General features: G+C 38.7%; 1 protein-coding gene across 1 annotated transcript in view; it reads right to left on the bottom strand.

The window, feature by feature from the left end:
* Nucleotides 1-525: 525 nt before the first annotated feature.
* The window catches only part of NECAB1 (N-terminal EF-hand calcium binding protein 1), a 72,502-nt gene continuing 47,286 nt past the window's right edge, over nucleotides 526-25,741 (bottom strand). Inside the window, exons 6-13 of the mRNA XM_052787236.1 lie at nucleotides 19,437-19,573; nucleotides 16,899-17,011; nucleotides 13,853-13,929; nucleotides 8,838-8,891; nucleotides 7,171-7,283; nucleotides 4,966-5,043; nucleotides 3,843-3,934; nucleotides 526-901 (exon numbers count right to left, since the gene is read on the bottom strand). Of these exons, the coding sequence (XP_052643196.1) occupies nucleotides 873-901; nucleotides 3,843-3,934; nucleotides 4,966-5,043; nucleotides 7,171-7,283; nucleotides 8,838-8,891; nucleotides 13,853-13,929; nucleotides 16,899-17,011; nucleotides 19,437-19,573 (693 nt within the window). The 3' untranslated portion in view covers nucleotides 526-872. The remainder of the gene's footprint in view (nucleotides 902-3,842; nucleotides 3,935-4,965; nucleotides 5,044-7,170; nucleotides 7,284-8,837; nucleotides 8,892-13,852; nucleotides 13,930-16,898; nucleotides 17,012-19,436; nucleotides 19,574-25,741) is intronic.

Genomic DNA, 25,741 nt, shown 5'->3' with positions numbered 1-25,741 from the left:
GAGAGTGGTCATTTAGCCTGTAGAGCTTGTCAACCTGTGTTGGAGGTGTCAGGTTACAACAGTCACTTGCCTTTCATTCTTGGGCTGCAGGACACACCTACTGCTCAGATGCAGGGGACAACAGCAAGACTTCTTAGGGAATAAATTATTTCTTCTTGCAGAAAGAGTGACTTTTCAGTGAGCTGCCAGTGATCTAACGAAAATATTTTCTGAGTGGTCAGGACATAGGGTTCAAAGCAAATTGGTCGTGAAATGTTAAGACTGTGGATCCATAGTGGCTTGACAGACAGGCAGTTGTGTATCCTCTTGCGAGGGTAGGGGCTAGAGGCTGTGAAGAGAAAATGGTCCTGCCTTGTCATGGGCAGAAAATACCCTGTATGAGTAAAGTTGTGTATTAACACAAAGTTGTCCCTATGTTTATTCACCTAATTAATGACTTACAGCTTCTCTGAAGCATACGACATTTATGAAAATGTGTGTTCATGTTCATACCTGTTTCTTCTGTAAAAGGAGAAAACAGCAGCATTAAGTAACAACTGTTTATTAATGCAAGACTAAAACTTTTCACAAATATTTAGTCATACCAATCAAGACGCACTTTTCTGTGACAGTTTGGACTGAATATACACAATAAACAGTTTAGCACAGTTGTCTTATTTCAGCTTTTAGAATGCATCATTTCACTGAACTGGTCACAAGAAGAGAAGGTAATAACGTGCAGTTTTCCATATTTTAAAACGGAAAAGATCACATCCATAATAACAAACAGTATCACATCGTAACTTCATAATCCAGCACACCTGTACACTGCTATATGAATGTTATTGTAATGAAAAACAATGCGATGTTAACATTATTTGGAACCACAGCTTCTAGTTGTTATTGAGGACCCACCATGATGCTGAAAGAGAGGAGAATTTATTTATTTGTTAACATAAACAGTATTTCTTTTTCTACCTCTTGTAAAAATGCTAAATAAAATAGCTATAATGTATATAAAGAAATGTTCATTTATATATGCAGCTAATAATACTTTATTTGAGAGCTGCATACTTTCAAGGACAAAAGCTCTCTGGGCAGGGGAAGAATACTTAAAATTCTAGGAGAGCTGAGTATAACTGCTGGGGGGATGGCTTTAGCAGAAGAATTTGTATCTCCTTTTGATAACATCCAAAGAACATTAAAATGTCATAGGTGCAGTTGCATAGAATTAAGCACCCAGATCCCAGAGAGCAAACCACATAAATCCTCACTCCTGTTCTGCTGCGTGTGTTAGTATTTAAGCTGAGCTCTGTGTCCCCTCGGTGATTTTGCTGCCTTTAACGACTTTCTTTCCTCATGATATTATTCAAACATGGTGTTCTTTTTACACAACTCTAGGAATTAAATAAAAGCGGTTTGCCCCAAAAGTAAAAGAATTGATAGACTTGTAAAATGTCATTCCCATAAAAGATCTGTAATCACCAGATTATAGGCAGGGCTGGAGTGAAACACATTTGCACTTTTTCCCCACAGTCCCTACCCTTTGGCCTTTTGAAATTGAACCTTATGCAGAGAGGAGCCACAAGATTTATGGAGAGAGACAGGAAGGAAGGAAGGGAATTGTGACTGTATCTGAGATGCCAAGTCCCTTAGCGGAGGGGTGTTCTAGGCTCAGTAGGTTTTGTACTACACAGTTTGGGGATTAAAGTCATTAACTTGTTTCTGTGAATGTGTCCATAAATACTTAAATTTATGCCATTTTTATGAAAAATGTTATTCTTGAAGAAGAATGTTGAGAAGATACTTAAGAATCTTACCTGAATTTGGGTTATGAAAGCCTAGTGGTCTCTGACACATCAGTGGATTAATGAATTTTGGCAAAAAAAATGCCAATTTAACAGTTTATTTCATAGATTATAGTGCCATAAGTGTTCAGTGGGTTTCCCCCAGCTTTTTTCTTCACCAAAAGGCTCTCTAGTGTCCTCAGGTCCAGATCTTATATAAAAATTAGGCATTCACTGAAGATGAACTGCGTGGTTCATGCCACCGTGGTAGATTGGCCTGAAGCAACTTGGTCGCTTAACAGGTGTGCAAGTGATTATAATAGGTTGTAAATCCTGTTAATTGATGGTAAATTAATTTGCTTTAGGATAATACTGGATCTAACAGTCTTGAAAACCCTTGTCTTCCTTAATAATTTCTTGGCCACATAAGTGTATCCTTATTCATTTTAATTAATAGGCGGAGTAAAGACTTCTGGGTTGTAATCTTTGATTGAATCAGATTCAGATTACAATTTTCAGTTGTTTCAGTTCTTAGTTACCCAGATGTGTAAAAAAGCATGGATGTGTCTGAGTTAGGGTAAATTTGTTTTTAAAATAGAGCCTATCTATGTGCTAGTTGCAGACAGGTTTGTTTTTTGCTGATTTTACAGTGGTATCCCTTTACTGTGTCTAAAATTCTTTCATAAAGCCATCATGTTTTTACTTCAAGAACATTTTCTGTCTTTCAAATACAAATATGATTTGTATAGATCAAACATGGGAAGTACTTTTCATGAAACAAATTTCGAATTTCTGCACAGATTTCTAAATTGTAGATCATCTATAAAATTGTAAAAATAATTGTGAATGCATTGCTTCCCATTGGCCCCCCCAGCAAGGAGTGCACAGTGAGAAATGCTGTTTCTATGGCAACTGCCTGCTGGCATAGAGTGCTGCAGACTGAAATCCTTCTTAGCAGGCAGAGTCGATGCTTTAAGAAGCATTTTGAATCCAATTTCAGACACTTCTATATTTAGGCATTTAAAAATTATGTTTACATTTTATTTTATGTTAATTGCACTTTAGCTGTGAGTAAACCACCCCTAGAATGCTCCTGGGTCATATGCAGGCTAGCTCTTGGACACAAAGAAGTTTGGGAAAAGGCTGCATTGTTTCCTACAGGCAAGTTTGTCTTAAATGCAGCAATTTCCCAGTAAGGTACAAGATTTGAAGGGATTCTTGGTTCGTTAAGTACAATCTCCTGATACTGCAGGAATCCCTGGCCTGTAGTTGTGTGTACAGATCAGGCTTATGAGGTCTGAAAATGTCTTGGCTGGTTTCTTTTAAGGAGACACCCCAGGTACAGAACTATGTAATTTTTTTTCAGCTTGGTGGGGGTTTACTATTTTAAATTTAGTTTGTACTCAAACATCGGGGAAACTAGGGTTTCATTGTAATAGATTTGTGTTCCCCAAGATAAAAAATTTGCTGTCTTCCTTCTGTAAATATGGGACTGATGCTTGCTTTGCTTCATCCTGCACTGTCTCTATTAACTATCGTTTCTAGGAGAAAGAAGATGTTGCATGCTCATTGTTTTGTATTAGAAATAATAATTTGCAATCTTTAACACCTTGCTTTTTCAAAGTAGTTTGTTTGGTTTTTTTTTTAACATAGCAGAAAGTATGTATAATAAATTGATTAGTAAATATCAATTATCAGTAATTAAGGCTCCTTTCAGTCAATGTAAGTATGATTAAGTTGAAGTCTTCATCAGAAAGTAGTTTTTTGCCTGAAAATCTTAAACGGGGTCTATTTTACTATTCACAAATAGTATTGTTTATTCTAGATATTTTCTTAAATAGTATATGCTAGTGTAACTTTGCACTATATAAAATAAAGCATCGTGGGTCTTATTCTTGCTGATGCATTTTACATTTCTATGCTTAAAAACATTTGGAGTCCCTTTCTCCTCCATACTTTACCAAAGAAGATCTGACCAGGTGTGGTATTATGCAGTGGTCCTGCATATGGAACACACTAATATAGCAGAACTCTTCACAGGGAACAAACAAAATAATGTGAAAAATTGATATTTACCAGGGACTAGCATTGTTGTGATGAGCTCTGGAGTTTCCAAGAAGTCCACGTTACTTCTCTGGAATGTCTTGCTGTAATTCATTTGAAGGTGGCTAAATAATTGTAGAAAATAAGAATATATCAAATTTTTTAAAGGGGCTAATTTTTTTTTTTTACGAGCGTTAAAATTTTTACAATTAATGCTGTAACAAAGATTTTGTGCTTCAAAACTTATGCAATGATGATAGTGGGAGAGGAGACCAGATAAGCTGTGAAGTGCTTGCATGTTATATTAAACACAGGTTTTCTTCTGTACAGTTAACTGTTACTCTGATGCTCATCTCTTGGTTGTGACCCAGTATAGCGTTGACGTGCATTACTAGTGTTCTTGAGTCTTTGTGAAAGTAAACTTTGAACTGGGGTTTTGTTCAAAAGGAAAGCAGCTAAGCTTCAAGAGACTGCTCTGTCTTCCTTCAGAATGGTTTCTGTCTACAGATTTAGGATCATGGGGTTTGGTTGGTTGGTTAGTTGGTTTTTTAATAGTAAATGTAGTTAAGGAAAATCTTTTTGTCTCTACTCAATTTCTTAGCCACCTGCCTGCCGCAGACTAGAATTTGGCTGGTGGGACTTTTAATCACTATAACTTCTATTTGGGGCCCAAAAGAGACACTCTAGGAATCGGTGGGATTGGTTTTTGTGATGTGGATTTGGGATGCTTTGGGAGAGCTCACCATGACTGCTTGCATGCTTAATTGTGTTGCTGGATGGCACACCTCCTGTCTCACTCATTGGCTCCTTTTGTTTCTTTCATTATCATTAAACTGTGGTAATATTGCTGTTTCCCTGTTGTTTTGTCTCTGATGAACTAACATCCATCTGATGCCATACCTTTGTCTATTCGCTTTCAGACTTTTTATGTTCTATTCAAATTAGCTTTGTCTTTCTGATATTTTTATTTATATGTTTCAGTATATTTTAGTCTTTAGCAATTGAACTATTGTTCTGAAGTATTAGTTGTGATGTATTTAGCAAGAGATCGATTAGCAGTATTTAATTTGTATTCAGTCTTTCTACACAATTGCTTTCTAACCTTCAAAACTTTCTGTATTACAAAAAAAACCCAAACCAAAACCCCAAAACTTACCTATTCCAGGCATTGCTGTTCTCCCAGAACTCATAAACAATGAAGCGGCAGTCACTTGCAAGCTTCTGTACAGAAACACTAAGAATAGAAATAATCTAATAAAACACGACAAAGTTATTGGACATACACATCTTATTCCAAACTGCTTATGAGTAGGACCAAATGCAGTGATTTTTGAGGAAAAAAAACCCCAAACATCCCACCAAAACAAAAAACCAATCCAAATAATAAATTTAACAAATAAGTGATCACATACTGCAAATTATGTGAGCTTTTTTTAAAAAAACCTCTTGGAGTATTTTCATGGCTTTTCATTTATTAATATTTAATATTACTACACTTATGATGTACTCTGATTTATGAAACTCATTTTTCATTTTTCATATTGCTCCAATAGTATAAAGAAATTTCTAAAGAAATGCTAATCATTAATACAGAAAATTAATCAGACAACTGTGGTTCAGGGAAAAGCAGCTAATACAGTATATTGCACATAGAGAACAGTTCAGTTGAGTTTACAGAATAACTCATGCTGTTTCCTTGAAAAATTACACTGTGAGAAGTCACCCTTTTGTATGAGAGATGCATCAAAGTGGCATAGAGTTTAGGTGCTTTGAAAGCAAATATATAAAGGAGTATACAGCCAGATAGGCTGATGTCTGCTGCAGATACACTTTTTAAATAATACTTTTGGGTACTATTTAGTTGTTCTTACACTATTCAGCTAACAATTTATCATGGGTGAAAAATGACCCACAGAATATCTGCTGATCCTCTACACAGAATCATCCTGCTTACTATCCTGAGTATAAAAGCTTTACAGCATGTAGGGTACTTATGCCTTTGGGTACTCAGATCGGTGTTTAGATGTATAGCACAAAAAGTATATATACACATATTTCTCCAAGTGCCCAAGTGTGAGATTACTGATCTTACTACTGATGTGCTTGAAAACTGGTCTCAGATTATATTTCATACTGTAATAAGCAATAAGTTATATGATTTATTGGTTTCCTCCTGCTATATGTGAAAGTACATCGTAAAATAGCAAAAATATCAAGAACTGTTGGAAAAAAACAAGTCAATGTTATAAACGGCTACAGTGAAAACCGACCGGTAGGTGGCATAACAGACTTACCAAACGCCTATAAACTTGGGAAAGAAAGTAGCTTTTTCCCATCATTTGTTAAGTTGCATTCTGAACTCACGTAAGCTCTCTCCCCTGACAAGTTTGCATTCACTACAGTGTTTTGCTGGATGTTCGTTTTGGAAGGGGGCTAGAGGGCTTCTCTTCTTTGTTTTTTCCAGCTCTTGGCCCACAGGAGAATTTTATTTTCCTCATCAGTCTGCCTTTACAAGTGAACCACTGCAAAAAGGACACTCTTTTCTTCCAGCTTAACTTGCTTTTTCTGGTCTGTGTGAACACTGCTGATACAATCCTAAGTGTGACGATCTCATAGCAACAAGGTGCATAAATTAGGGATGTGATAGGCAGCCTCTGAAGCCTTTGAATATAGAGGAAGATCCTGTATTGTGTCCACACTATAAAAATATTTATTTCATAATGGTCTGTAGTGTGTACGGTAGTAGCTTTCTCCAGGACGTTAAAGTAAGAAATTCAGTACAGTGGTGAGTCACTAAAATTTATTCTTAACCCAGTTCTAATGTTTTATTTAATTCTAAAAGGACCAAAGCAGAAATACACTATTTCATTAAAAATTTTGCTTTTTAATTTTTCCCATTCTTTATTATGAATGAAAATTTTAAAATGACAGCCTAAAGGGAAGGTTCTGAAACCTTCCAAGCAGAGGACTGGCAAACAAGTTGATAAGTTGTTCACTTGCCAGGTAAGCACAAATGAAGGATGGCAAATGAGTTTTCCAAGAAAGAGTGTCAGCCTAGGAGCTTCCAGAAGCCATGAATTGATGACCTGCAAAGCTGAGAAGCCTTAAAAGGTTGTTTAGCATCTTTGGGATAGCCTGTATTATCATTTTGTGATACTACTTAAAGTCTGCACATATACTTCGTCATTTCTTTCTAGTTTTAGTTGTCTTTGAAAAGCTCTGTCTTAGACACATGCATAACCAACCAGGAAAGAAGATGTTACAGGTTCTCCCTTAATAAATAATCCAGCTCCACTTAAAAGTAAGTCAAGAAATTAGACTACATTCTGTCCTTCAGCCCAAGGACAATAACATTACTTACTGCAAGCAGCCACCCTGAGTAGAAGCAGATTCCACGTACTGCTTCAGAGCAAGCCGGAATTCCTCAATTTCTTCCTCTATCACAGACATTTGACGTTGAACAATCATTATGTGCTGATACAAAAACATGACAATATTACTGCCATATCATCCTCTGAAGTCCTTGTACTTTAAACTCAGAAAAGTCTATCATAAAACAATAAAAACCACAATCATCAAAGAAAACCCACAAAAGTTCCTTTGAAGTTTGCAGTCCCTGTTTTCGTGCTCTGGAGTGGAGAAGTAGAAATGCTCGAGTGTGGGCTTTTATGTCTAGGCAGGCTGAGGCATAGAATGGAAACACCCAAACCAAGCGTCCACCTTAGAGAAGGCGAGAGCGGTCTGAATCGTGGATGAGAGAGTCTCTTCAGAAGAGTGCAAAGCAAATGTTGATCTTTGAAATGTTCAGTAATAAAGTCAGCATGTTTCCTTGGATGAATCTGTATGCCAGCAGGTGTGAGGTTTGATATAAGAGCATATTGCCACAATCTGCACTGGATGCAGTGTGACCTTCACTGAGGTGCTGTCATACTCTTTTACGTTATAGAGCTCTGACTCACACCTGAATGAGATGCCTAAGGTAGCCCATGTTAAATCATGAATTGGGAGGCTTTTTTTGTTCCACCTTTCTGCAAAAAATGAACAGTCTTTATAAGCAGGACTATGGAAACAGTCAGTAGTACAGAAGACCTATTTATCCTGAATTATGATGATTATTGTTTAGCTATTTTGTTTACATATTGATTCATCTATTGAAGCTTGTCAACTTTACTAATGCAATATTTAAAGAAACACCATGTGCTCCTTGATTAATACAACTTAATCTCTTTACAGGTTTTTGACTCGTTTCTGCCTTGATTATTGATACTGTTACCTCATGGATTATCCTTCCACCATAAGCAGCCTGTCTAGCAATATTGTGTAATCTCATTTAAAAAAAGAAAAAAAATCTAACACAACTCCTGTGATGAAATAAGGAATTTGATGGATCATCTATTTTGGTTATTTTTTCATGTGTATTTGATTTTAATTTTATTAGGTTCAAAGCCCTGAATTTAGGAATGCTAGTGTATTTGAAAAATTGAGCTCAATCTTGGGACATAAACTTCCTTAACAGTAAGTTTATTTCTGGTCATGATTTTGGTTTTGTAAGTTGTAATATTGATTATTGCTTAGCATTGGATGCTGTCCCATCTTTCCTGATAAGGTTTCCTATAGCAGTTTTGGGAGGGAGGCAGAAAGGCTGGACAACTGTGATTGAAAGCATGCATGCAGCATTAGCTGATTGGGAGCAGAGAAGCTAGCACCCCATAAACACTGCTGCCAAATTTGGTAAATCTTATTAATGACACCTTTTCCTCCTTATGAGAGTTGAGGTTTTGGCTTACTGTATCCTTTGAAAACAATGCAAAAATTAATATAAAAGTTTTGCCCACATATTCTAAGTTTTGTTTTGTTGCCTCTGGCACAACATATTCTGCTAACTAAAATGGATTCTTATCACTGGAAAAAGTGAGGCTGGTGATTTTTTAAAATTATTTTTTAACAAAAGAGATCAGGTGAGATTGTTGTCTCAATACCTGGCATTCAAAATCAAATGTCAAAATCATTATCTTGAAAAGCACTTACAGATTTTGCATTTTCTTCCAAAACTTCCTCTTCAAATGGCTCAAGCTTTAGGTCCTTTGAGGCAGTTGAAAAGAAAATAGAAATATAAGAGGCAATATTACAGCTGTATTCTGCTCTTACCTTTGTAACAAACTATTCCAATAGCTAGATTCTGTTTTATTTCCAGAAGTTATAATTAAATCCTTTCTTTATTAGCTGTAAGTCAAACACAAGCAATGTCTGCAAAATCTTGCACACTTCAGTGGTTAAATCCAACCCAGGCTGTTCTGTAAAGTTTTATTTATAATGTAATGCTGAGCAGGTGATTTTTCATTTGTAACAAATCCACTTGTTCACAAATGTATGTTGGACTTAATTGAGAAAAGACAGATACCTTCTCAAATTGTCACGTGGACTATGGAGATGAGCAAGAAGGGTAATTTGAAATGAACTATCAGCTACTATTATGCAATCAAGACTGTACACAGAAGAAACTTCTCTACGGGGCATTTACGGTTGCAAGGGACTGTTTTCTAGCGTTGAAAAAGATGTGCATGATGCTCCAAGTGAGGTTTCTGAACTGCTGCACTTGCTTCTGAGGACAGGCTGGGCAGCAGCAAACAGATGCATCTGTGAGGCAGCAGTATGCTTGCTTGGCACACAAACTGGTTGCGCACTTCATGAATCAGTGATTCATGCAAACACCATCTAGTAATGCACACAAAATTATAATTTACATGCTAGGCACATGTAGTACCTTCTAACCCATTGCCATATGGATATTCTGAAAAATATCCATATGCTTGGAAAGAAGCAGATCAATTTGCAATAAGCAGCTGGAGCAAAATGCGCTCTTTGTTAGTAGTGCTTCGCTTCTTATTGCACACAATTCTTGTGTAACAAAGATAAAAAATTTTCTTCTGCTTCCAGCTGGGTGAGGATTGATTAACTTCAGGTAGCAGGTGTTTTGCCAGCACGAATACTGTACTCGCTGAAAAGCCAACAAGAGGTGTGCAGGTAGAATTCAAATGAACAGGGGACTTCCACCAGCAGCAGGTGGCAGAGCAAGGCAGGAGTGAAGGAGCAGTCGCACAGTAACTGCTGTGTAGCCGTACCTCTCCTGCAGAATGTGCATAGAAAGGCATGGAATATGTGTGTGTGTGTGGGGAAACACCCAGCTTTAATAGCTCATTTGTCAGTGCAGACACTTCAGATAAAAACCCTGAAGGAAAATGCATATTCCTGTGGTTCTTCTGTATTTTCAGTGCAAAATTTTTCCAGGGAAATATTTGGAAAAAGAGAGGAAAGGAATGACTGGAGTTGTACTGCAAACTTTCTCTTAAGGTATCAAGAAAAAAAAAATCTGTTTTCCCAGTATGTATAACTTCAGAACTTGAGAAGGAAAAGGACTTAGAGGACTGATTGATGGTTAAATTCACCTTTGACAGAAGACAGCAGAAGAGTTAGACAATACGAAATCAACCATTCACCAGGTAGTTTTCCGGTAGGAACCGCTGATGGATAACTTGCTGACCCCCCGAAGAAGTGAAAAATAATCTATAGCAGTTCTTCAGTAACGTTATGTCATTAGGCAGGGCATGACTACACAGACGGGGTAAGCCTACACAGACAGCTTGCTGTGACCTCGGAGCATGCGAGCACTGGCGCACAGTCCTCATCTGTGCGGAAAGAGCACTCGGGCATCGGCTGACTCGACACTGAGCATGAGTGAAGTAGCCTGATGTGGAGATGAGAGCTCCTGCCAGACACGTACCATGCAGCCTGGAAATGAAAACTGACCCAAGATTGCAGCTCAGAGCTGGGGCTTTACAATGCCTCCTCAGTCCTACCTCACCTCATCTAAGAAGTGGTAGCTTCTGAAATTGCCTCTTAGTGTGATTGTGTGATCCTTCTAATCTGCTTCAGGGCAAAGACAAAAAGAAGAGCCTTAGTACCTGCTGACAGACAGCTGAAATGTAACACTTGGTTGGATGTGGTGGGTTAACCTGGAACATACCTGAGCTAAAAATGATTAAGTTACTGCTGAGAGATGGCATGTGTCATGGCCTCATCCCAGGTGGGAAGTGATGACCAACCATTTGGTGTTTTTAATTCATTTCAGTCTGAAGTCAATGGTCATTTAAGCAATCAGCTTTGCTTTTTCTTGACTTTGCCTTTTCTTGACTTTGCTTTGGAATAGAGTAGATGGGCTCACAGTGTCCTACTGCTAAGAAGCACTAACATCCTTTTTGCATTACGTGCCTGTCCCGGTCATGACCTAGGCACTGTTTTGCTAGATGCTGTTTAAACATGGATCACAGGGAGCTCCTCCTACTGTAATGAAGTGTAAATTCTAATAAAATGAGGATAAGGGAATTTCGTTAATGCAAAAGAATTCTCATAGTCTTTTTAATATGCCTTAGGATACTTTATAGGACCAGAGGTTTTGTGATTTCTAAGTTGCATGCCTAATAAATTGGGTTCACAGAGGCCAGAAAGAAATGCCAAGAGAAGACCAATCAAAGGAGGTGGTCCTGGAGAAGCTGCAGAAATGTGAACTCACGTCTCACAGTTAGACCTGGCCGTGAGGTACAAAGTCAAGCAGATGCAAAGTTAGGCAAAGGTGGATGTAGTCTGTCTATTGGCAAAAGTAGGTTTGTCTAATTGCTATGTTTTATTAATCAGTAATCATGTTTTATATTGATAAGGAGATAATTATGGAAGTTCTAGGCCCTGCCACTGTTTTCCTTTGGCACTGAGCTGCTTTTCAGACAGAGGTTTTCTGTCATTTAGCTGTAGCAGATTTGATCATTTTATAACATCTTTGTTGTAAGTTTATTTACTACAAAATGGTTGGCTGTTTTCTGTAACTTTTGCATTGCATTATTGCTCTATGCCAGGTTTCTTTTTTCAGTAACATTCTTTTAAATATTAAGTTTCCTTAAACTCGTTTTGGCATCAGTCCGTGTTGGGAGGTTACTGTGGCAGGGCGGTGAGCTGCTGCTGCTTCCAAAGCAGAGCTGGGAGTAAAGCTGGACCAAAGGCGAGAGTTACATTTCATGCAGACTTCGACATTTCAAAATACAATTTATATCTATTCAGAAAAAAGTTGTTACTAAAATGTCATTAACATGGCAACTGCTGTGTAATTGCGTTTCTCATGCAGAAATGACCTCTGGGAGGAAGCTGTTGTGTGCAGGAAGATGAGTATGCCCTGGCCAGAGGCTTAATGAACTGAGCAGACCATGAGGAGCTGCTGAGCATAGCAAGGAGCAGAGTGAGAAGCTGACAGAAGTCACAGCACCACGAGGAATGGCTGAATTTCACAGCTGGTTAAGGAGAAGCGATGCGAGAGACTGTTAGACCTCAGGGATGACCAAAGGGAGTACTGGGCTTCTTTTGGGGAGCAGAGTCTTGCAAGGCCAGCAGTGCCGGGGGTGACCGTATTGGTAATGCAGTTCATCAGTAATAGGCTGAGATAACAGAAATACCACATTTTGATCCCAAGCTGGGACCAAAGGGGAAATAAGTAGGGACAGTTTGTTAATTTGGGAGGGAGCAATGGCAGAGAAAGGTCAGTATGCTTGTCTTGCTGAGCCCTGTGCCAGATCACCACCGTTTATTATGTCTTCTTGTTAAATCCCTTACTTAACTATTTTCTAGGTGTATAATTTGCTATTGAACTCAAGTTGGACTAGCAGGTAAGTAGGAGGAGACGCTTGTCTGCCAGACCCAAGGTCTGAGCCAAAGCCTGGCTAAGGGGCATGGGTCCAGCCACAGATACTAGATGGACTTAAAGCCCATGCTAATGTTCACAGGGGAACGTCCATCCTGATCAGCTGGAAAGAAGGAGCAGGATCAGGCTGTTGCATGTTCATGTTTCTGCGAGCGCTGCCTGTCTGTGGGCACTGGTGAAAGCACCTGTGCTGGTGAAGGCACCCGTGCTGGTGTGCGTGAATCCATGTCTCTGGAGTACACGCACAGCCTCGCCACTGGTGAGCAGTGACCTGCAGGGAGGAGCAGCATCAGCATCATTGCTGGGACTGGAGCAGCTCCTGGGTCTGAAAGCACTTCAACCTAAAACCTCGTCTCTAGTGCACCAGGAGGGAGAAGTTCCCTGGGTCTCAAAATCCACCGAATTCAGCCACGCCCTTAGAACCTATCAGAAATTGTCCATCTGCCCTTCAGTAGGGACACTTTATGTAGAGAACAACACAGGAATTTATAACCTTACATTTTCTTCTGCTCTTCTCCAAAAAGAAAGAAGTCACCACACGCAGACATAAACCAATTTTTAAAACCTAGGGTAGCAATAAATCTGAATGAAAACAAAAGAAATAGACATTTTCTGTGCAGACTGATGTTATTCAGGTTTTTACAAGCCCTGGGAAGCCTTGGTCTCGTTGGATCAGACAGGTCATTTTTCAGACTCCCGGAGGCCTCTGCTTTGGCGTGGGAACCGCAGGCGGTCTCAGGGCCCTGGGGGTTGGTGCAGCCCTGGAGCTGGGGCAGCTCCCGTGACTCCCTGGCAGGATGGTGGAACTTGCATCAGCTTTTGGTTGAACTGTACTTATTAGGAAAGTGTTTTAATCTATAAATTAGTATTCTCTGATGGGGAAGGAGGAAACAGAACTTTCTGTCAAGCTTTAGTGGGAAAGTTTAGAGAGGAAGAGAAAAAAATCTGATCCTAAAAGGAGATGCTTATCCCGTGTTCCCCAAAACAAGCATAACTAAATACAATAACATCCTCCAGTCATAGAGTAATGCGACTTTTCAGAGCTTTATGAAAAGTTGGATCGGTGGTGATGGGAAGGGGAAAGGGGAGTGTGGGAAAACCATGTCATGCTCTCATGAAATAGGAAAGAAGAAGGTGGAAGGAAAATGTAGGCATTTAATGAGTGTTAGCTCTTAGGTGATGTTGGAAGTTTCACTTATTATTTATTGGAAAGACTGCAACTGGGACATTGAAAGCATTTGTGGATTAAGGATTGATTTACTGAAAGAGAGAGAACAAACAAGTGAAAAGAAAGGCACACCTTCTTTTCCAGCCTGTCAATCAGCTTTTGGAGTCTGTTTATCTGGGTCATCCACTGGCTGTCTTCCTCAGTCCAACCTTTGGAAAATATAAATAAGGAACATTTATAAAATGTTACTAAATGCTGGAACATAGTGTATTCATTTATTTTATAAAAAAGTTTATCTTAGCTTGCAACTTATTTTGCTTCTCGAAGATTGTGCTGCAACTAGTTCAATGTTCATTTAGGTGTAACTAAAGCATGATTTTGACTATATGAATTATTTTATTTCTTTTTAAGATACAATATAAATCCAATACAGAATGAAAACTACATTCTAGATTAATGCCAGTGCTTTTGAAATCATGCTGATACCTGAAGAAAGGAATGCTCTCCTCTGCAAATGGAACCAGCTCATAACCTGGACACCTTCTGCTCAAAATGCAAAATCATCTTGGGCGGGGTGCGTGTGTGCTGTGTCTTGTCTGCAGTTCCTCTTCCCCCTGAGAGCACTGATGAAGGTGAAAGAAAGGCAGCCAAGACTGTCTTAAATATTCTGGCATGGCCAGTACAGCTCAGGTGATAGGATCTTACTTCCTCCTGCAGAGAGACAGCAGACCTGCTGTAGGACCCCGACTGCAAGGACATTGCTGTGGTCAGCCTGTTGCTGTTCTTAGGGTCCTGACACAGTGCTTCCAGCAGTATTCCAGGATTATTTGAGGTTAAGGGTGTATATGTTCCTTCCCAATAAAAAAAATACATTCTTATGAACAGCAGAAACGAATTAATTGTGTGTACATGTACAGCTAAATGATCTACATTTCTGGCGTGGCATGTTGAGGAATCCTGATGTTGAGAGATTCCTGAAGGAATGTCTCATATGCATTGAGAATAAGGAGCTTTCTCTCCATTCAGAAAAGGTTCATTTAGCTGCAACAGCTTTTTTTGTACTCACACTTGGGGGTTTTCAGCTTTGTTGCAGTCATCTACAATATGATGTCCTGGGGGGTTTCATGTGTTCAGCCACTAATTACAGATATAATCTTGCAGTGGACTCTATAGCTGATTTAATAAGATTAACTGGATGTCCCTTGCAGCTAATGATCCTTCTTTACCTTTCCAACTAAACAGCGTTCCTAGGTGCTTGATGAATTGCAGCAATATGATTATTACAATTGAGCCTTCCTACACTAGATTTTTCTAGAATGAGATTTTTGGTTTTCAGATGTGTAATTTATGCCTGTGGTGACTGCAAATTTTGACCAACTCAGGACTGATTATGTTTCATTGTAATAACTTTCCTATGTTTATTTTTCTCCCAAGTCACGGAATTCAGCAGCAGAGGAAAGACTAAAGACACTGGGACACTGGATGTTAACTGTGTCTTGTCTTTCTATATGGATAGGACATACCCCTTTCAAAAGACTTCCTAGTTCTCCATTCTGCAGTCATACTTGTGACTGTATAATGACCAGATGTCATATAGCAAAGGTGAAGCTAGAAAATGTTGTTCTGCAAAGGCACAAGCATCTCAGAGCCTCTCTGAAGTCTCTGGAAAATTTTGCTTTGCTAAAGTCTCAAGAAAATTGTGTATGAGATAAAAAGGATAATACTCAAGGAAACAGATATGTGCATAATGAGAGCAGTTCCTGGCATCACCCACAATGTGAATGTGTACATAAGTGATTGCTCTAAGGAGAGAGGAAGGTTGTTTATCAAAAACTGAAGATCTTTCAACACATGCTTTTGATGTGTGCATTCATTAACCTCTTTCCAGCTGAGAGTTCTAATGGCACTTGGACTATGTTTTGACCAAAGAAAGAAATAGAATCATAGAATCATAGAATGGTTTGGGTTGGAAGGGACCTTAAAGATCATCTAGTTCCAACCTAGGTGATCCTACTGCTGGGGACATATGACAGGTGTGATATGTAGAGGAGGCAGAGTGTGGCTTTACCCGAACAAGTACAAAGGCTAAAGAAATGCTGGCATGAGTGTTGAGTGCATAGACACATCTACAGTGTTACTGTACTTGTGGGCAGCAGGCAGTAAGGAGGAAGACCAAGTGCCAAGACAAACACAGATCTTGTCTAGGAAAGTAGACAGCTGTTAGACAGCTATTAGAACAGGAGAAAGATGTTAGGTCTTTAAAATTACATTAATACAGTAAGTGGATTTGGTGCAGCTTGGATATGTTTGGCTTCCTTCTGAACTCTGTGAATTAGGAATGCAGCAACAAGGCTATGTGACCTTCCTTGTTATGAACACCAGCAACTCGCAGCAAGGGACCAAACATCATCCTGCATCGTTGTGCTGAATGAACAGCATCATTCGTTGAGTGGCAGAAGGGTCTTCAAAAGAGGGTTAAAAAGGAAGAGGTAATCACGTGGCTGCAAGCAGTGAGATCTGCATGACTGGTCAAGAAGTGGGCTTGACCCATTACATACTGTGGTGTTTCAGTCATCTACATGCCTTGATACTGAGAGACGTCACTAAGCCTGGAGATGCCTTCACTGCAGCCTCATGCTTAATGTCACTGCTTCCAAAGAATCCCATTTACCAAAGTACCCTCTCATGTTTTCCAAAGCAGAAATGCTGTTTCAGATTTTTTTGTATCATCTTAAATGAAATCTTTTTTCCCCTTCAGGTTTTGTATTTTCCATTTCCATTTCCATTTCTTATTTGTTCCCTTCAGCTGGGATGTAAGTCATGATAGAGAACTTGGTTGTATATAAGTTATAGCCTTCACCTTTTCATTCTTATCTGCAGGCTACAAATATTACCTAAGAAATGTTGAATCAACCCACAGCCCCAAAACAATATCACAGTTTGGCCCATAGTTATGTATTTATTTTTTATCAGCTCAGATCTATGGGTACATATTTATTTTCCTTACAGTTTGAGCTAATACATTCTATAGTAAATTGAAGATTGGTTTCTGTCAGTAAAGTATCTAAGTTAGTTACCAAGTCTAAATTAAATTTTTGAGGAATATACATGTATATTTTTCTGTATGTGTGTGTGTATGCATGTGTTTTAAATATCTTTAAAATGTGAAACACCATACCTGTGCTAAAATGAGGGCTATTTAACGACAGGCTGTTGTTCCTCTGAAGCCTTCGAGCTGAGCGCTTTCCTGGCCATTGAATTGAGAACACTTCTGGTTTTGTTGGGCCTTGTCTGCACAGAAACACAGGAGACTTCATAAGGTAAAACATGTGGGAGAGCTCTCCTCTCTCTGTTCTCACAACATGTGCTTTCATGTTCCCTTTTGAATTAAAAAAGGAGAAATACCTTTTGAGACCACTGAATTATTTTCCAGATTTTCACTATTACTAATTAGTTGTGTTTAGGTTGCTAATCATTAGAGAAGTAAAAAAAAAAAAAAAGGAGGGTTAAGCTGGCATAAACCTGTCTTTTAGGTAGAGAAAGCTCAGGGTCAGTGTCTGTCTGTGATGTGGTTCTGACCTAAGGAACCATTCACACTGTTTCTTCATTCACGGGAGTTTCATAGCATCTCTACAGAGGAACTGGGGCCACAAGAACAGCTAAAAGTGAAATATGAACTTTAAACATTGACCCCTTCAGCTTAAAGATTGAAAAGATAAACAGCAATGTGTATCTGTTAATAAGGAAGGAAAACCGATGAGAATTAGCTAATACTGCATGGAAGACAGACACATTTCTGGGACTAGTATTGTAACATAGCAGTTACAGAAATGACTTATGTTTGTACTACAATGACAGAGTCATTGAAGCTTGAGAGTTTGTGTGGGGACTGAAGGCTGTCTCTATGTGGTTCTTCATCGTCATCCAGCTGGAGAGCAATGAAGGACCAGGACTATGGTTAGTTTTGAACAGTTAGTTGGATGAGAGGTTGCAAAGAGTATTAGACGGTAGTCTAAACAGTTCATTAAATAATTCCCAGGTCACTGCTTTGGAAAGCTCTCTGAAGACCTTTGGAAAGGTCTCCTGAAGCACAGAATGAAGGCTCACCAAAAGCTCACACACTATGTTAAGGAGATGTTTTAGGATGGTATTTTCTGCAGCATAAAATCCCCCCACAGTAAGCCAAATTATGGCAGTTCCTGAGTGTAAGCACTCTTAAAATAGTTTAGGAGTGTCTTAATGGGATTTTGATTCAGACAGTTTTCCCTTGAGTTAAGTTAAACATAACTGAAGATGATTTTACACAGGGACTGAGGCATCTCCAAAATAGCTGTAGTTGAAGTGCTGAATTTGCCTGGCTTTTCCATTGCTCCCTCAGCAAATGGGGAAGATGTTATTTGGCTTGACAACATCACACCTCTTTTTCATTTTCTTTGCTGTAAAACAAATTCACCATCCAAGAGGATATTTCTGAACTACCGTACTGATAAAACTGGAGAAAGAAGTCTCCACAATGTCCTACCAGACAGTCAATGCAGACGAGAAAGCTGGCAGCAAAAGGGATGGTCATATCACCCAATTCTACACACCCAAGTGAGTAGTTTGAGTTACTCAGATGGTCTTTCTAGACTGTATTTCTAGAGAGGCTAAAAGGCAAGTCACAGAAGAAGTCAAGGATTACTCCAGAGGATGCCAGAGCACCTTAAGTTAGGTGCCAGCTCTGAACTGGTCATTCAAGACTTCTTTCTCTCCCATCAGTTGTGTGAGGAACCTGGAAAGACGTATGGATGAATGCAGGGGTATATATACTGTGCATGCTTGGCACACCCTCAGCCTTTCAAAACCTGCTTGATTCCTGCAGTCAAGCTGCTGGCACAAAATCCCAGTGTATTATTCATGTACTTGAGAAATCTCAAAACCAACAGCAAAACAAACAAGAAAATGACATTTCCAAAAGAAAGAATGAAAAAGCAATGCATTTTAAAATGTATAAAGTGTTGAGATCTTGTCAATGAAACACAACAGCTTGTATTTTGCTTTCCCTATCATCTTTAACACTAGCATACTGAGGAAAACAGATCCATAAAACCAAGTACCTTTTAAAAAATGTTTTGATCCTCGATCCTACAGACCCTCATATATGAGGTCATGGTATTAAATTCAGCTAAACCCCTTGGATGGTTATAGGTTACCCAGGTGATTGAGAGTTTACAGAGTTAGATGTTGACCAGTACTATGGCCCTTTATTCTAGGAAGAAGCTGTAACAAGCAAGAGCCTTGCTGTTTCTCCTTTTAACATTAGGATAGTTGTGCAACCAGGAATAAAAAAAAAAAAAAAAATCATAAAGCTGGAAGAAACAAACAAGGAGGCAATCAATGGTCTTGGTAATTTCAGACCTTGTCACACTGCAGTGGTCTGGTTTCTGCATTTGATATTAAATAGTCAATGGATTTAGAAAGAAGTTGAAGGAGAAGAACCTAGAATGTAACAAAATGGTCCTACATACAACCCACCACAGGATCAGATTGGAACCTGCTTGTATTCAATTACAGGAAAATTCCTATTAGTGAGTTCCTGTGTGGAATAAAAAGTTTATCTGTTTTTCTCTTGTTACTCCCTACATCAAATTGCTGGGTGAAATGTAAATGTCTTGGAGGTTCATGGTGACCCTACTCCTCACCCCCTTCAGTGCAGCTGGGCAGAAGGTTTGCTCACCTCTCCTGCCGGGTCTGCTCCTCCGTGGTTTCCATGGCACACTCCAGGCTGCTCTGGAGGGACTGAAGCTGGTTCAGTGTTTCCTTCAACAGAAAGCGAGTCACAAACTGCTCCAAATTAGAAGCTTCCTGATAGTCCTAAAAATGGCGTTAAAAAAAAAGAGGAAAGGATTTGCCTACTATGTTAGAAATATGTGAGGGAAGATTCAGACTTAATTCAGAAAGGAAGCAGCTTGGGTGTTTTGGTGCTTATGCGTGCAAACCACGTAAGCAACCTTTACGTTTCTGGACAAAAAGACCTCTGAATTTCCACGTATGGATACTGATCCCACCCAAGCTGAGAGAGGTCCAGGTACACAGTTGTACAACACAGCTTCTACTTAAAAAAACCTTTTCCTTGCATTTCTTAACTCCGGTTGATGGCAGTACAAAATTACTTCTTAAGTATGGAAAAGCCAAGATATGATTGACAACTGTAGCAGTGAATTTAACATTTTTATTCAGACACACTCTTGCGAAAAGATGTTTATCTTGCCCACTGGCCTGTCTCTGACAATGATTATGGGAACAGTCTTTGATCAGGGCATGTGCTTAGTGACACTGCCCTGGAAAACTCCACCTGCAGTTTGGCTGAAGGACTGCCTGTGTCAGAGATAGTACCTTTTGAATTTAACAGTCTTTGACTGATTTTTGTTCCTTTAATTTGTTTCGTTATTTTTGAAACCATATATCTATGTATTTCATAATTACATGAAATGCAGCTAAGTGTTGATTTGGAGCTTGGCTATTTGAAAAGTTTGCACCTATATTTAGTGGTCTGTAATTTTTCTTTGTGTAACTACGTTTCCAATATATTTTATGTATTAAAAAATATTTATGCCTATTTTGCATAGGTAATTTCAGAAATAAATTCTTACACCTGCTCTCTCCCTTGCACAATTAATCATATTTCCGTGAATGGGGTCAACTTTAATGTTTCCAGCAAGCCCAGATCTGCAAAACTCAGTTCTGCAAACAGTGATATGCAGGTGAGTGCTGTGTGAGGAGGTGACCTATGCAATAATATAAACACCCCCTTTGTTGTTTTCTTCTTAATAAATGTAATCAAGAGGATAAAGCAGCCCCCTAGAGCCTCTGCTTAATGTGTAGAGCTCCCATCAGGTGTGGAGAAGGAAAATGGACTTCCATCTCCTAAACTCAGAATTAATTTTTTGGCTCCTACTCTGATGAAAGTACACTGATACTCATTTTTTATATGCCCTAAGTCTGTTTATCTGTGAAAAAAATCCATTCAGCTGATCTTGAAAGCTTTTGGGCACAATTCCATCTAAAATGGTTTCATAAAATATGAGGAACATTGAATGAAAGATTTCTCTAGTCACCACATCTGAAGATAGATGATAGCCTGTTGTCTCCAAGCTTTAAAGAAAACTTCTCATTTAAATGGTGTTGCCTCCTACCCTAGCTGAGAACCCATTTGAATATTTTTGGCAATGCATAGGAGGTTTTTTAAAGCTGTTTCTTGTTCTTCCCAATGTGAATTACAGCTGAAATGCCTTTTTGACGTTTAGACTTCTCTTTTCATGTATGCGTTTGCAATCAGAACACAAATATGAGATGTTTTGAAATTTAGGTGTAAAATAAAAGATTATAAGATAATAGCTTTAAAAGAACTTTGCTCTCAAATGAGAGCGATCTATTCACAAAATGTTGTTAGTTCTTGTTGGAAGACTTCTGCTACAGAAATCTCAGATGTTAAACCACCTGTGAATCATCAGTTAGTTATGTAGCCAGGAGCTTCGTGGTCTTCTATATTTACTTCTTCCATCTTCAGAGTAATCAGGTGTGAGCCAATCTCCAACAAATAATTTCTTATTTATAAATTTTTAAAATAGATACTAATGAGAGATTGTTTGTCTACCTTTTGAGTGAATACCTGAGACTCACACCATTTCTGTAAATAACATTTATGGCAGCCTTTATGGTTACTACATCTTATTATACAATAGGAAAGCTGATTTTTTCCTTCTTCTAAATTGTCTCCATTGTAACTGATTTAAAACTTTGGTGGACCTGACAGAGATCATTTAATTTCCAACAATTTTGATTCTCTGTGGCATTTTAGAACAACATGTGTGAATCTGCATAGCATGTACAGCTAAACAAAATCCTGCAGTAGAAATCCAAGTTATGTTTTAATTTTTCAGCTTTCACCAGTGCACTTGGAAATAAGTGAACAAAACATGACAGAACTGATGGTTTCTTGTAAGTTTTTAAATACCAAAGCAATCTCACAAGAGGAGGATAATCAAAGTGGACATCCAAAAAGTAAACACTACAGATAGCTCCATATAGCTTCCTGCTCATAGTCATGATAAATCTGATACTGGGATGCTGAATTACAACTTAAAACGTGCATCAATACTGTTTCATTTTGCAACTGTTCAGGTGGGCCCTTGCTGACGGGAGGATGGCGTAAACATTGGCTGTGTCATACTTGCCACTGCCTGAGGCTGTTTGCCTTTTGCCTCCTTCAGAAATGCTTTCCTGCATCTGAAAGTTATTAAGGTTGGGGATTTTTTTCATCAGAACTACTCTAGGTTTGTGCATTGCACCAGGATTTAGTCTTTTTTCTTCCTGTCCTGTTGTCCCATAAGTTCTGTATTTAAAGGCTTCCCTATGGAAAAGGTCCTTGTGATCTTTAAATATGGCTTAGAGTTCCCTTATCAGGTACACAGAGCTTTTTTGTAAAGATGGGCTAGGCAGACAAGATGCTAACATCATCTGTGGGAGTCTGGAATTATCAAAGACTCTTTCCTTATGTATATTTTACCCAAGTATTGGTATTTACAACTCTCTTATGCAGAACTACTTAACTTGCTTAATGCACCCTGTTGGGCAAATGGCTGCTCAATATTTTTCTTTAAATAACGGCTCTGAGTCAAGCAATTCTGAGCTCACAGCAACATTAGATAATTTCACTCCCTCCCACTGAAAAGTAACTACTCCTACCTGTCCTTCTAAAATTCTTTGTTACAAAAGAAGGTATTCAGCAAATATAAATTGTCAGCATTATTATAATTTTAGTTATGGAGGGAAAAAGATTGTCTGTTACAATTCAACTTAAACCTTAACTCCACTTCTTGGCAATGAGGAATTACCAGCCATGCTTTGTTACTGCTTCACCACTCTACTTCCTACAGAAAAGTGCCCTCATTTGCATTTTACTAAAGGCACACTGGTACAAGATTTCACTAGAAGAAAGAAAATGTTAATTCTGAATTAAGAAAAATGTGTATCAATTTATTAAGTCTGTATTATGGTAGAATCAGCTTAACTGGCATGCCCAACATTTGTATTGTCAGTATACTGCACCACCAATTAATGATGGGACCCACTGATGGCATCTGTACATAAACTAGAAAAATGGCCTGTTTCTTGGATTTCATTAGCTGTAAATTACTGTTCATTAGCATATACATTATACTGCACAGCAATTTGGGCAGTCCGGATGAAATAAGTGTGTGTTAACATACCGTTCTTCTCGTTAGTTTTACTGGTTGTGAGTGAATGAGGGTAATCTTCCTCATCAAGAGACAACTGCAACCTTTGTAAGCAGCTAAGATTTGAGTTTCCATTAATGCAACTGAAAATACACATAATTAGTTATTTCCCTGTGGAAAAGGTCACTGTGGTCTTTAAAACTGGCTTACGGCTATCTTAAAAGGTACAGAAAACTTTCTCCTTTTATGAAGGTAGAGGAGGCAGCACTTAGGTATCTCCTAAGGAAGTCCACATCTCAGGGCTACCACAGGTTCAGCGACTCTCTGGATCCTCTCGAGCCCTGGTGCCAGCCCCGATCCTCTCCCCTTGGGTGACCTGACACCACACCGATCCACTTACCAGAAGAGCAGCTCCTTGAGATGGGGAAGGAGGGAGATTCCTGTGTTCACTTACTTGGGGCAAGCAAACTAAACTTGGCTGGGACAAAAAATAACTCTGAAATCTCTCAGAAAGGGTGGGAGCTTAGGCAAGAGCTCCACAAACTTAGTGGGAAAGGATGTCTGACTGTCACATCTAGTCCAACCCCCTGTTCAGAGCAGGGCCAACTTCAAAGCAAGTTCAGGCCACTCAGGGCCATGTCCACCTGAGTCTGGAATATTTCCAAGGATGGAGATTACACCATCCCTCTGGGCAACCTGGTCCAGTGCTGCACCACGCCCTCTGTGCAAAGTATGTCTAGTCAGCATTTTCCCTTCCGCAAGCTGCAGCTGTTGCCTGTTGTGCCTTTGCTATGCACCCCTGAAAAAGACAATGTTGTTTTGTCTTCTCTACAACCCTCCTTTAGATAGCAGAATTACATCTTCCCAGAGCCTCTTCACCAGGCTGAACAAACCTAGTCCGCTTGGCCTCTCCTTCCTATGTTGCTATTTTGCTATATAGTAGTTTATAACACTTTATAACTTACTTGTGCTTTATTGTACTTGTAACATTACTTATAATAGTTATTTATTACTGTTATATTACTCTGCAATTTTCTGTTTCCTATTTTATATGTCATATCAAAATAATTTCATAAAAATTACTTATGCTTATCTTTATAGAAAATATCCTCAGGGCAACTAAAAAGTAGTTACCATTGAGTAAAACTCAGTAAGGAATAATCTATTTAAATTTCCCTTGGTCATGGACCATGTCCTGCCCTTTGTGTTCAGATCCTACATTAGTGGGACAACACCCTGGGTTACAACTTTAAATTGAGGATATAAAATTAGTCAGAATAACTGTACTAAAATGAAAAAGAATTTAAGCCTTTTTCGTTTCAATCACTAAGATCTAATTCTTCAGACTGTAGGATGGAATCAGGACAGAGTCAGAAAAAAATCATAATTTCAACAGAAGCCAGATCCACAGATGCTCACTGTGTTGACTTCACACAAATGCAACTTTTACAGCATCCTCATTGTAAGAGTGAGCAAAGGCATAACATGCCAAAGTATTAAATAGGTTCAACTTCAATTTTAGATGTGGCACAAACTGTACAAGTTTATTGAAGTATTACATTTGGAATAAATTACATGTTTAAATTCTGCCTAGAGAACTGGAACAGTGACAGTCTCTACTAACCACTTGCAGTGCTGACGTTAAGAGCGATGAAATAAAATAGGCAGCCATGGGTGATTATAGGAGAATATTGAGACACATTTGTAATGGCACCCATCAGAACAACAGAAAAGAATTCATGCATGGATAAAAAGTAACTCCTATTTAACTGCTCTTAAGCGTACCACATAGCTTAGAGACAAGAAACTGTGTTTTGGCTGTGTTTTATATCAGCAGGTGGCAGAGATATGTACGTGTAATGCCGTTGCTCCTGGGAGAAGGTTGTAAGAATACAAGGAAAACATCAAAGCTGTTGGTGGTTTTGTTGGTGGTATCGATGGGAGAATGGCTAGGTTAAATGTTTCTTTTTCTGCTCTGAAGTTATTTCTATACACTTTTATGTTTAAAGGTATGGATATTAACTTAATTAAGTTTGGGGGTTTTTTTTATGTTCTGACTACTTACCACATGTTCTCTGCTACCAGCAAAAATTTGAGCGTTGTCTCTTTCTGACTCAGCAGGTATAAGACTTCTACAAAAAAGATCAAAGAATTTCCCAAGAGTTTTCATTACTCTGATAAGGAGCTCAGAGGAAAGGGGTGAATCTCTGGAATATCCTTGCACGACTGCTCAGAATTCATTGCCTCCAGCTTTTTGAATTTATCTGTGTTTGACTTGACTTGCACTAATAGTCACGATCTTAAGTAAATTTTATAGATAAAAAATCCTATGAAATTAAATTCCAAAACCTCATTTAATAATGTCCCTAGATAAAAATAGCTGTTTATTCATAGGGCCCTCTCTGCCTTGTAGCAGGGTGCAGCTGGTGATATATTTAGCACTGTCGCCAGCATTCCTCTCTTCAACTGAGTTTACAGATGAACAGTTGAGTACCTGGGTTTATGCAAAAAGGATTCAGACTCCAGTTCTAATCACTGACAAGTCTGTCTCATCAGAAATTAGGGAATGATAAAATAAACCCCCAAGGAATTTAGGTCAAGTCATCCATGGTCAAAAGAAAAAATGTTCCTGATAGTTCTTTTTAGGAATTTACAGACTGCATTTAAACAGTTTTATAGCTATTTTAGCTAGAAAAAGTAGAATACGAGAAACAACTATGCCTGCAAATAGGAACAGTTCTTAAAAGCCTAGTGCAGATGGAGCTTAGTACAAGTTCATTTATTGCTCTGACATTTTGATGTT

This window comes from Harpia harpyja, chromosome 5 (assembly GCF_026419915.1).
Source record: "Harpia harpyja isolate bHarHar1 chromosome 5, bHarHar1 primary haplotype, whole genome shotgun sequence".
Lineage (NCBI taxonomy): Eukaryota > Metazoa > Chordata > Aves > Accipitriformes > Accipitridae > Harpia > Harpia harpyja.
This window is presented reverse-complemented; position numbering and strand designations above follow the sequence as displayed.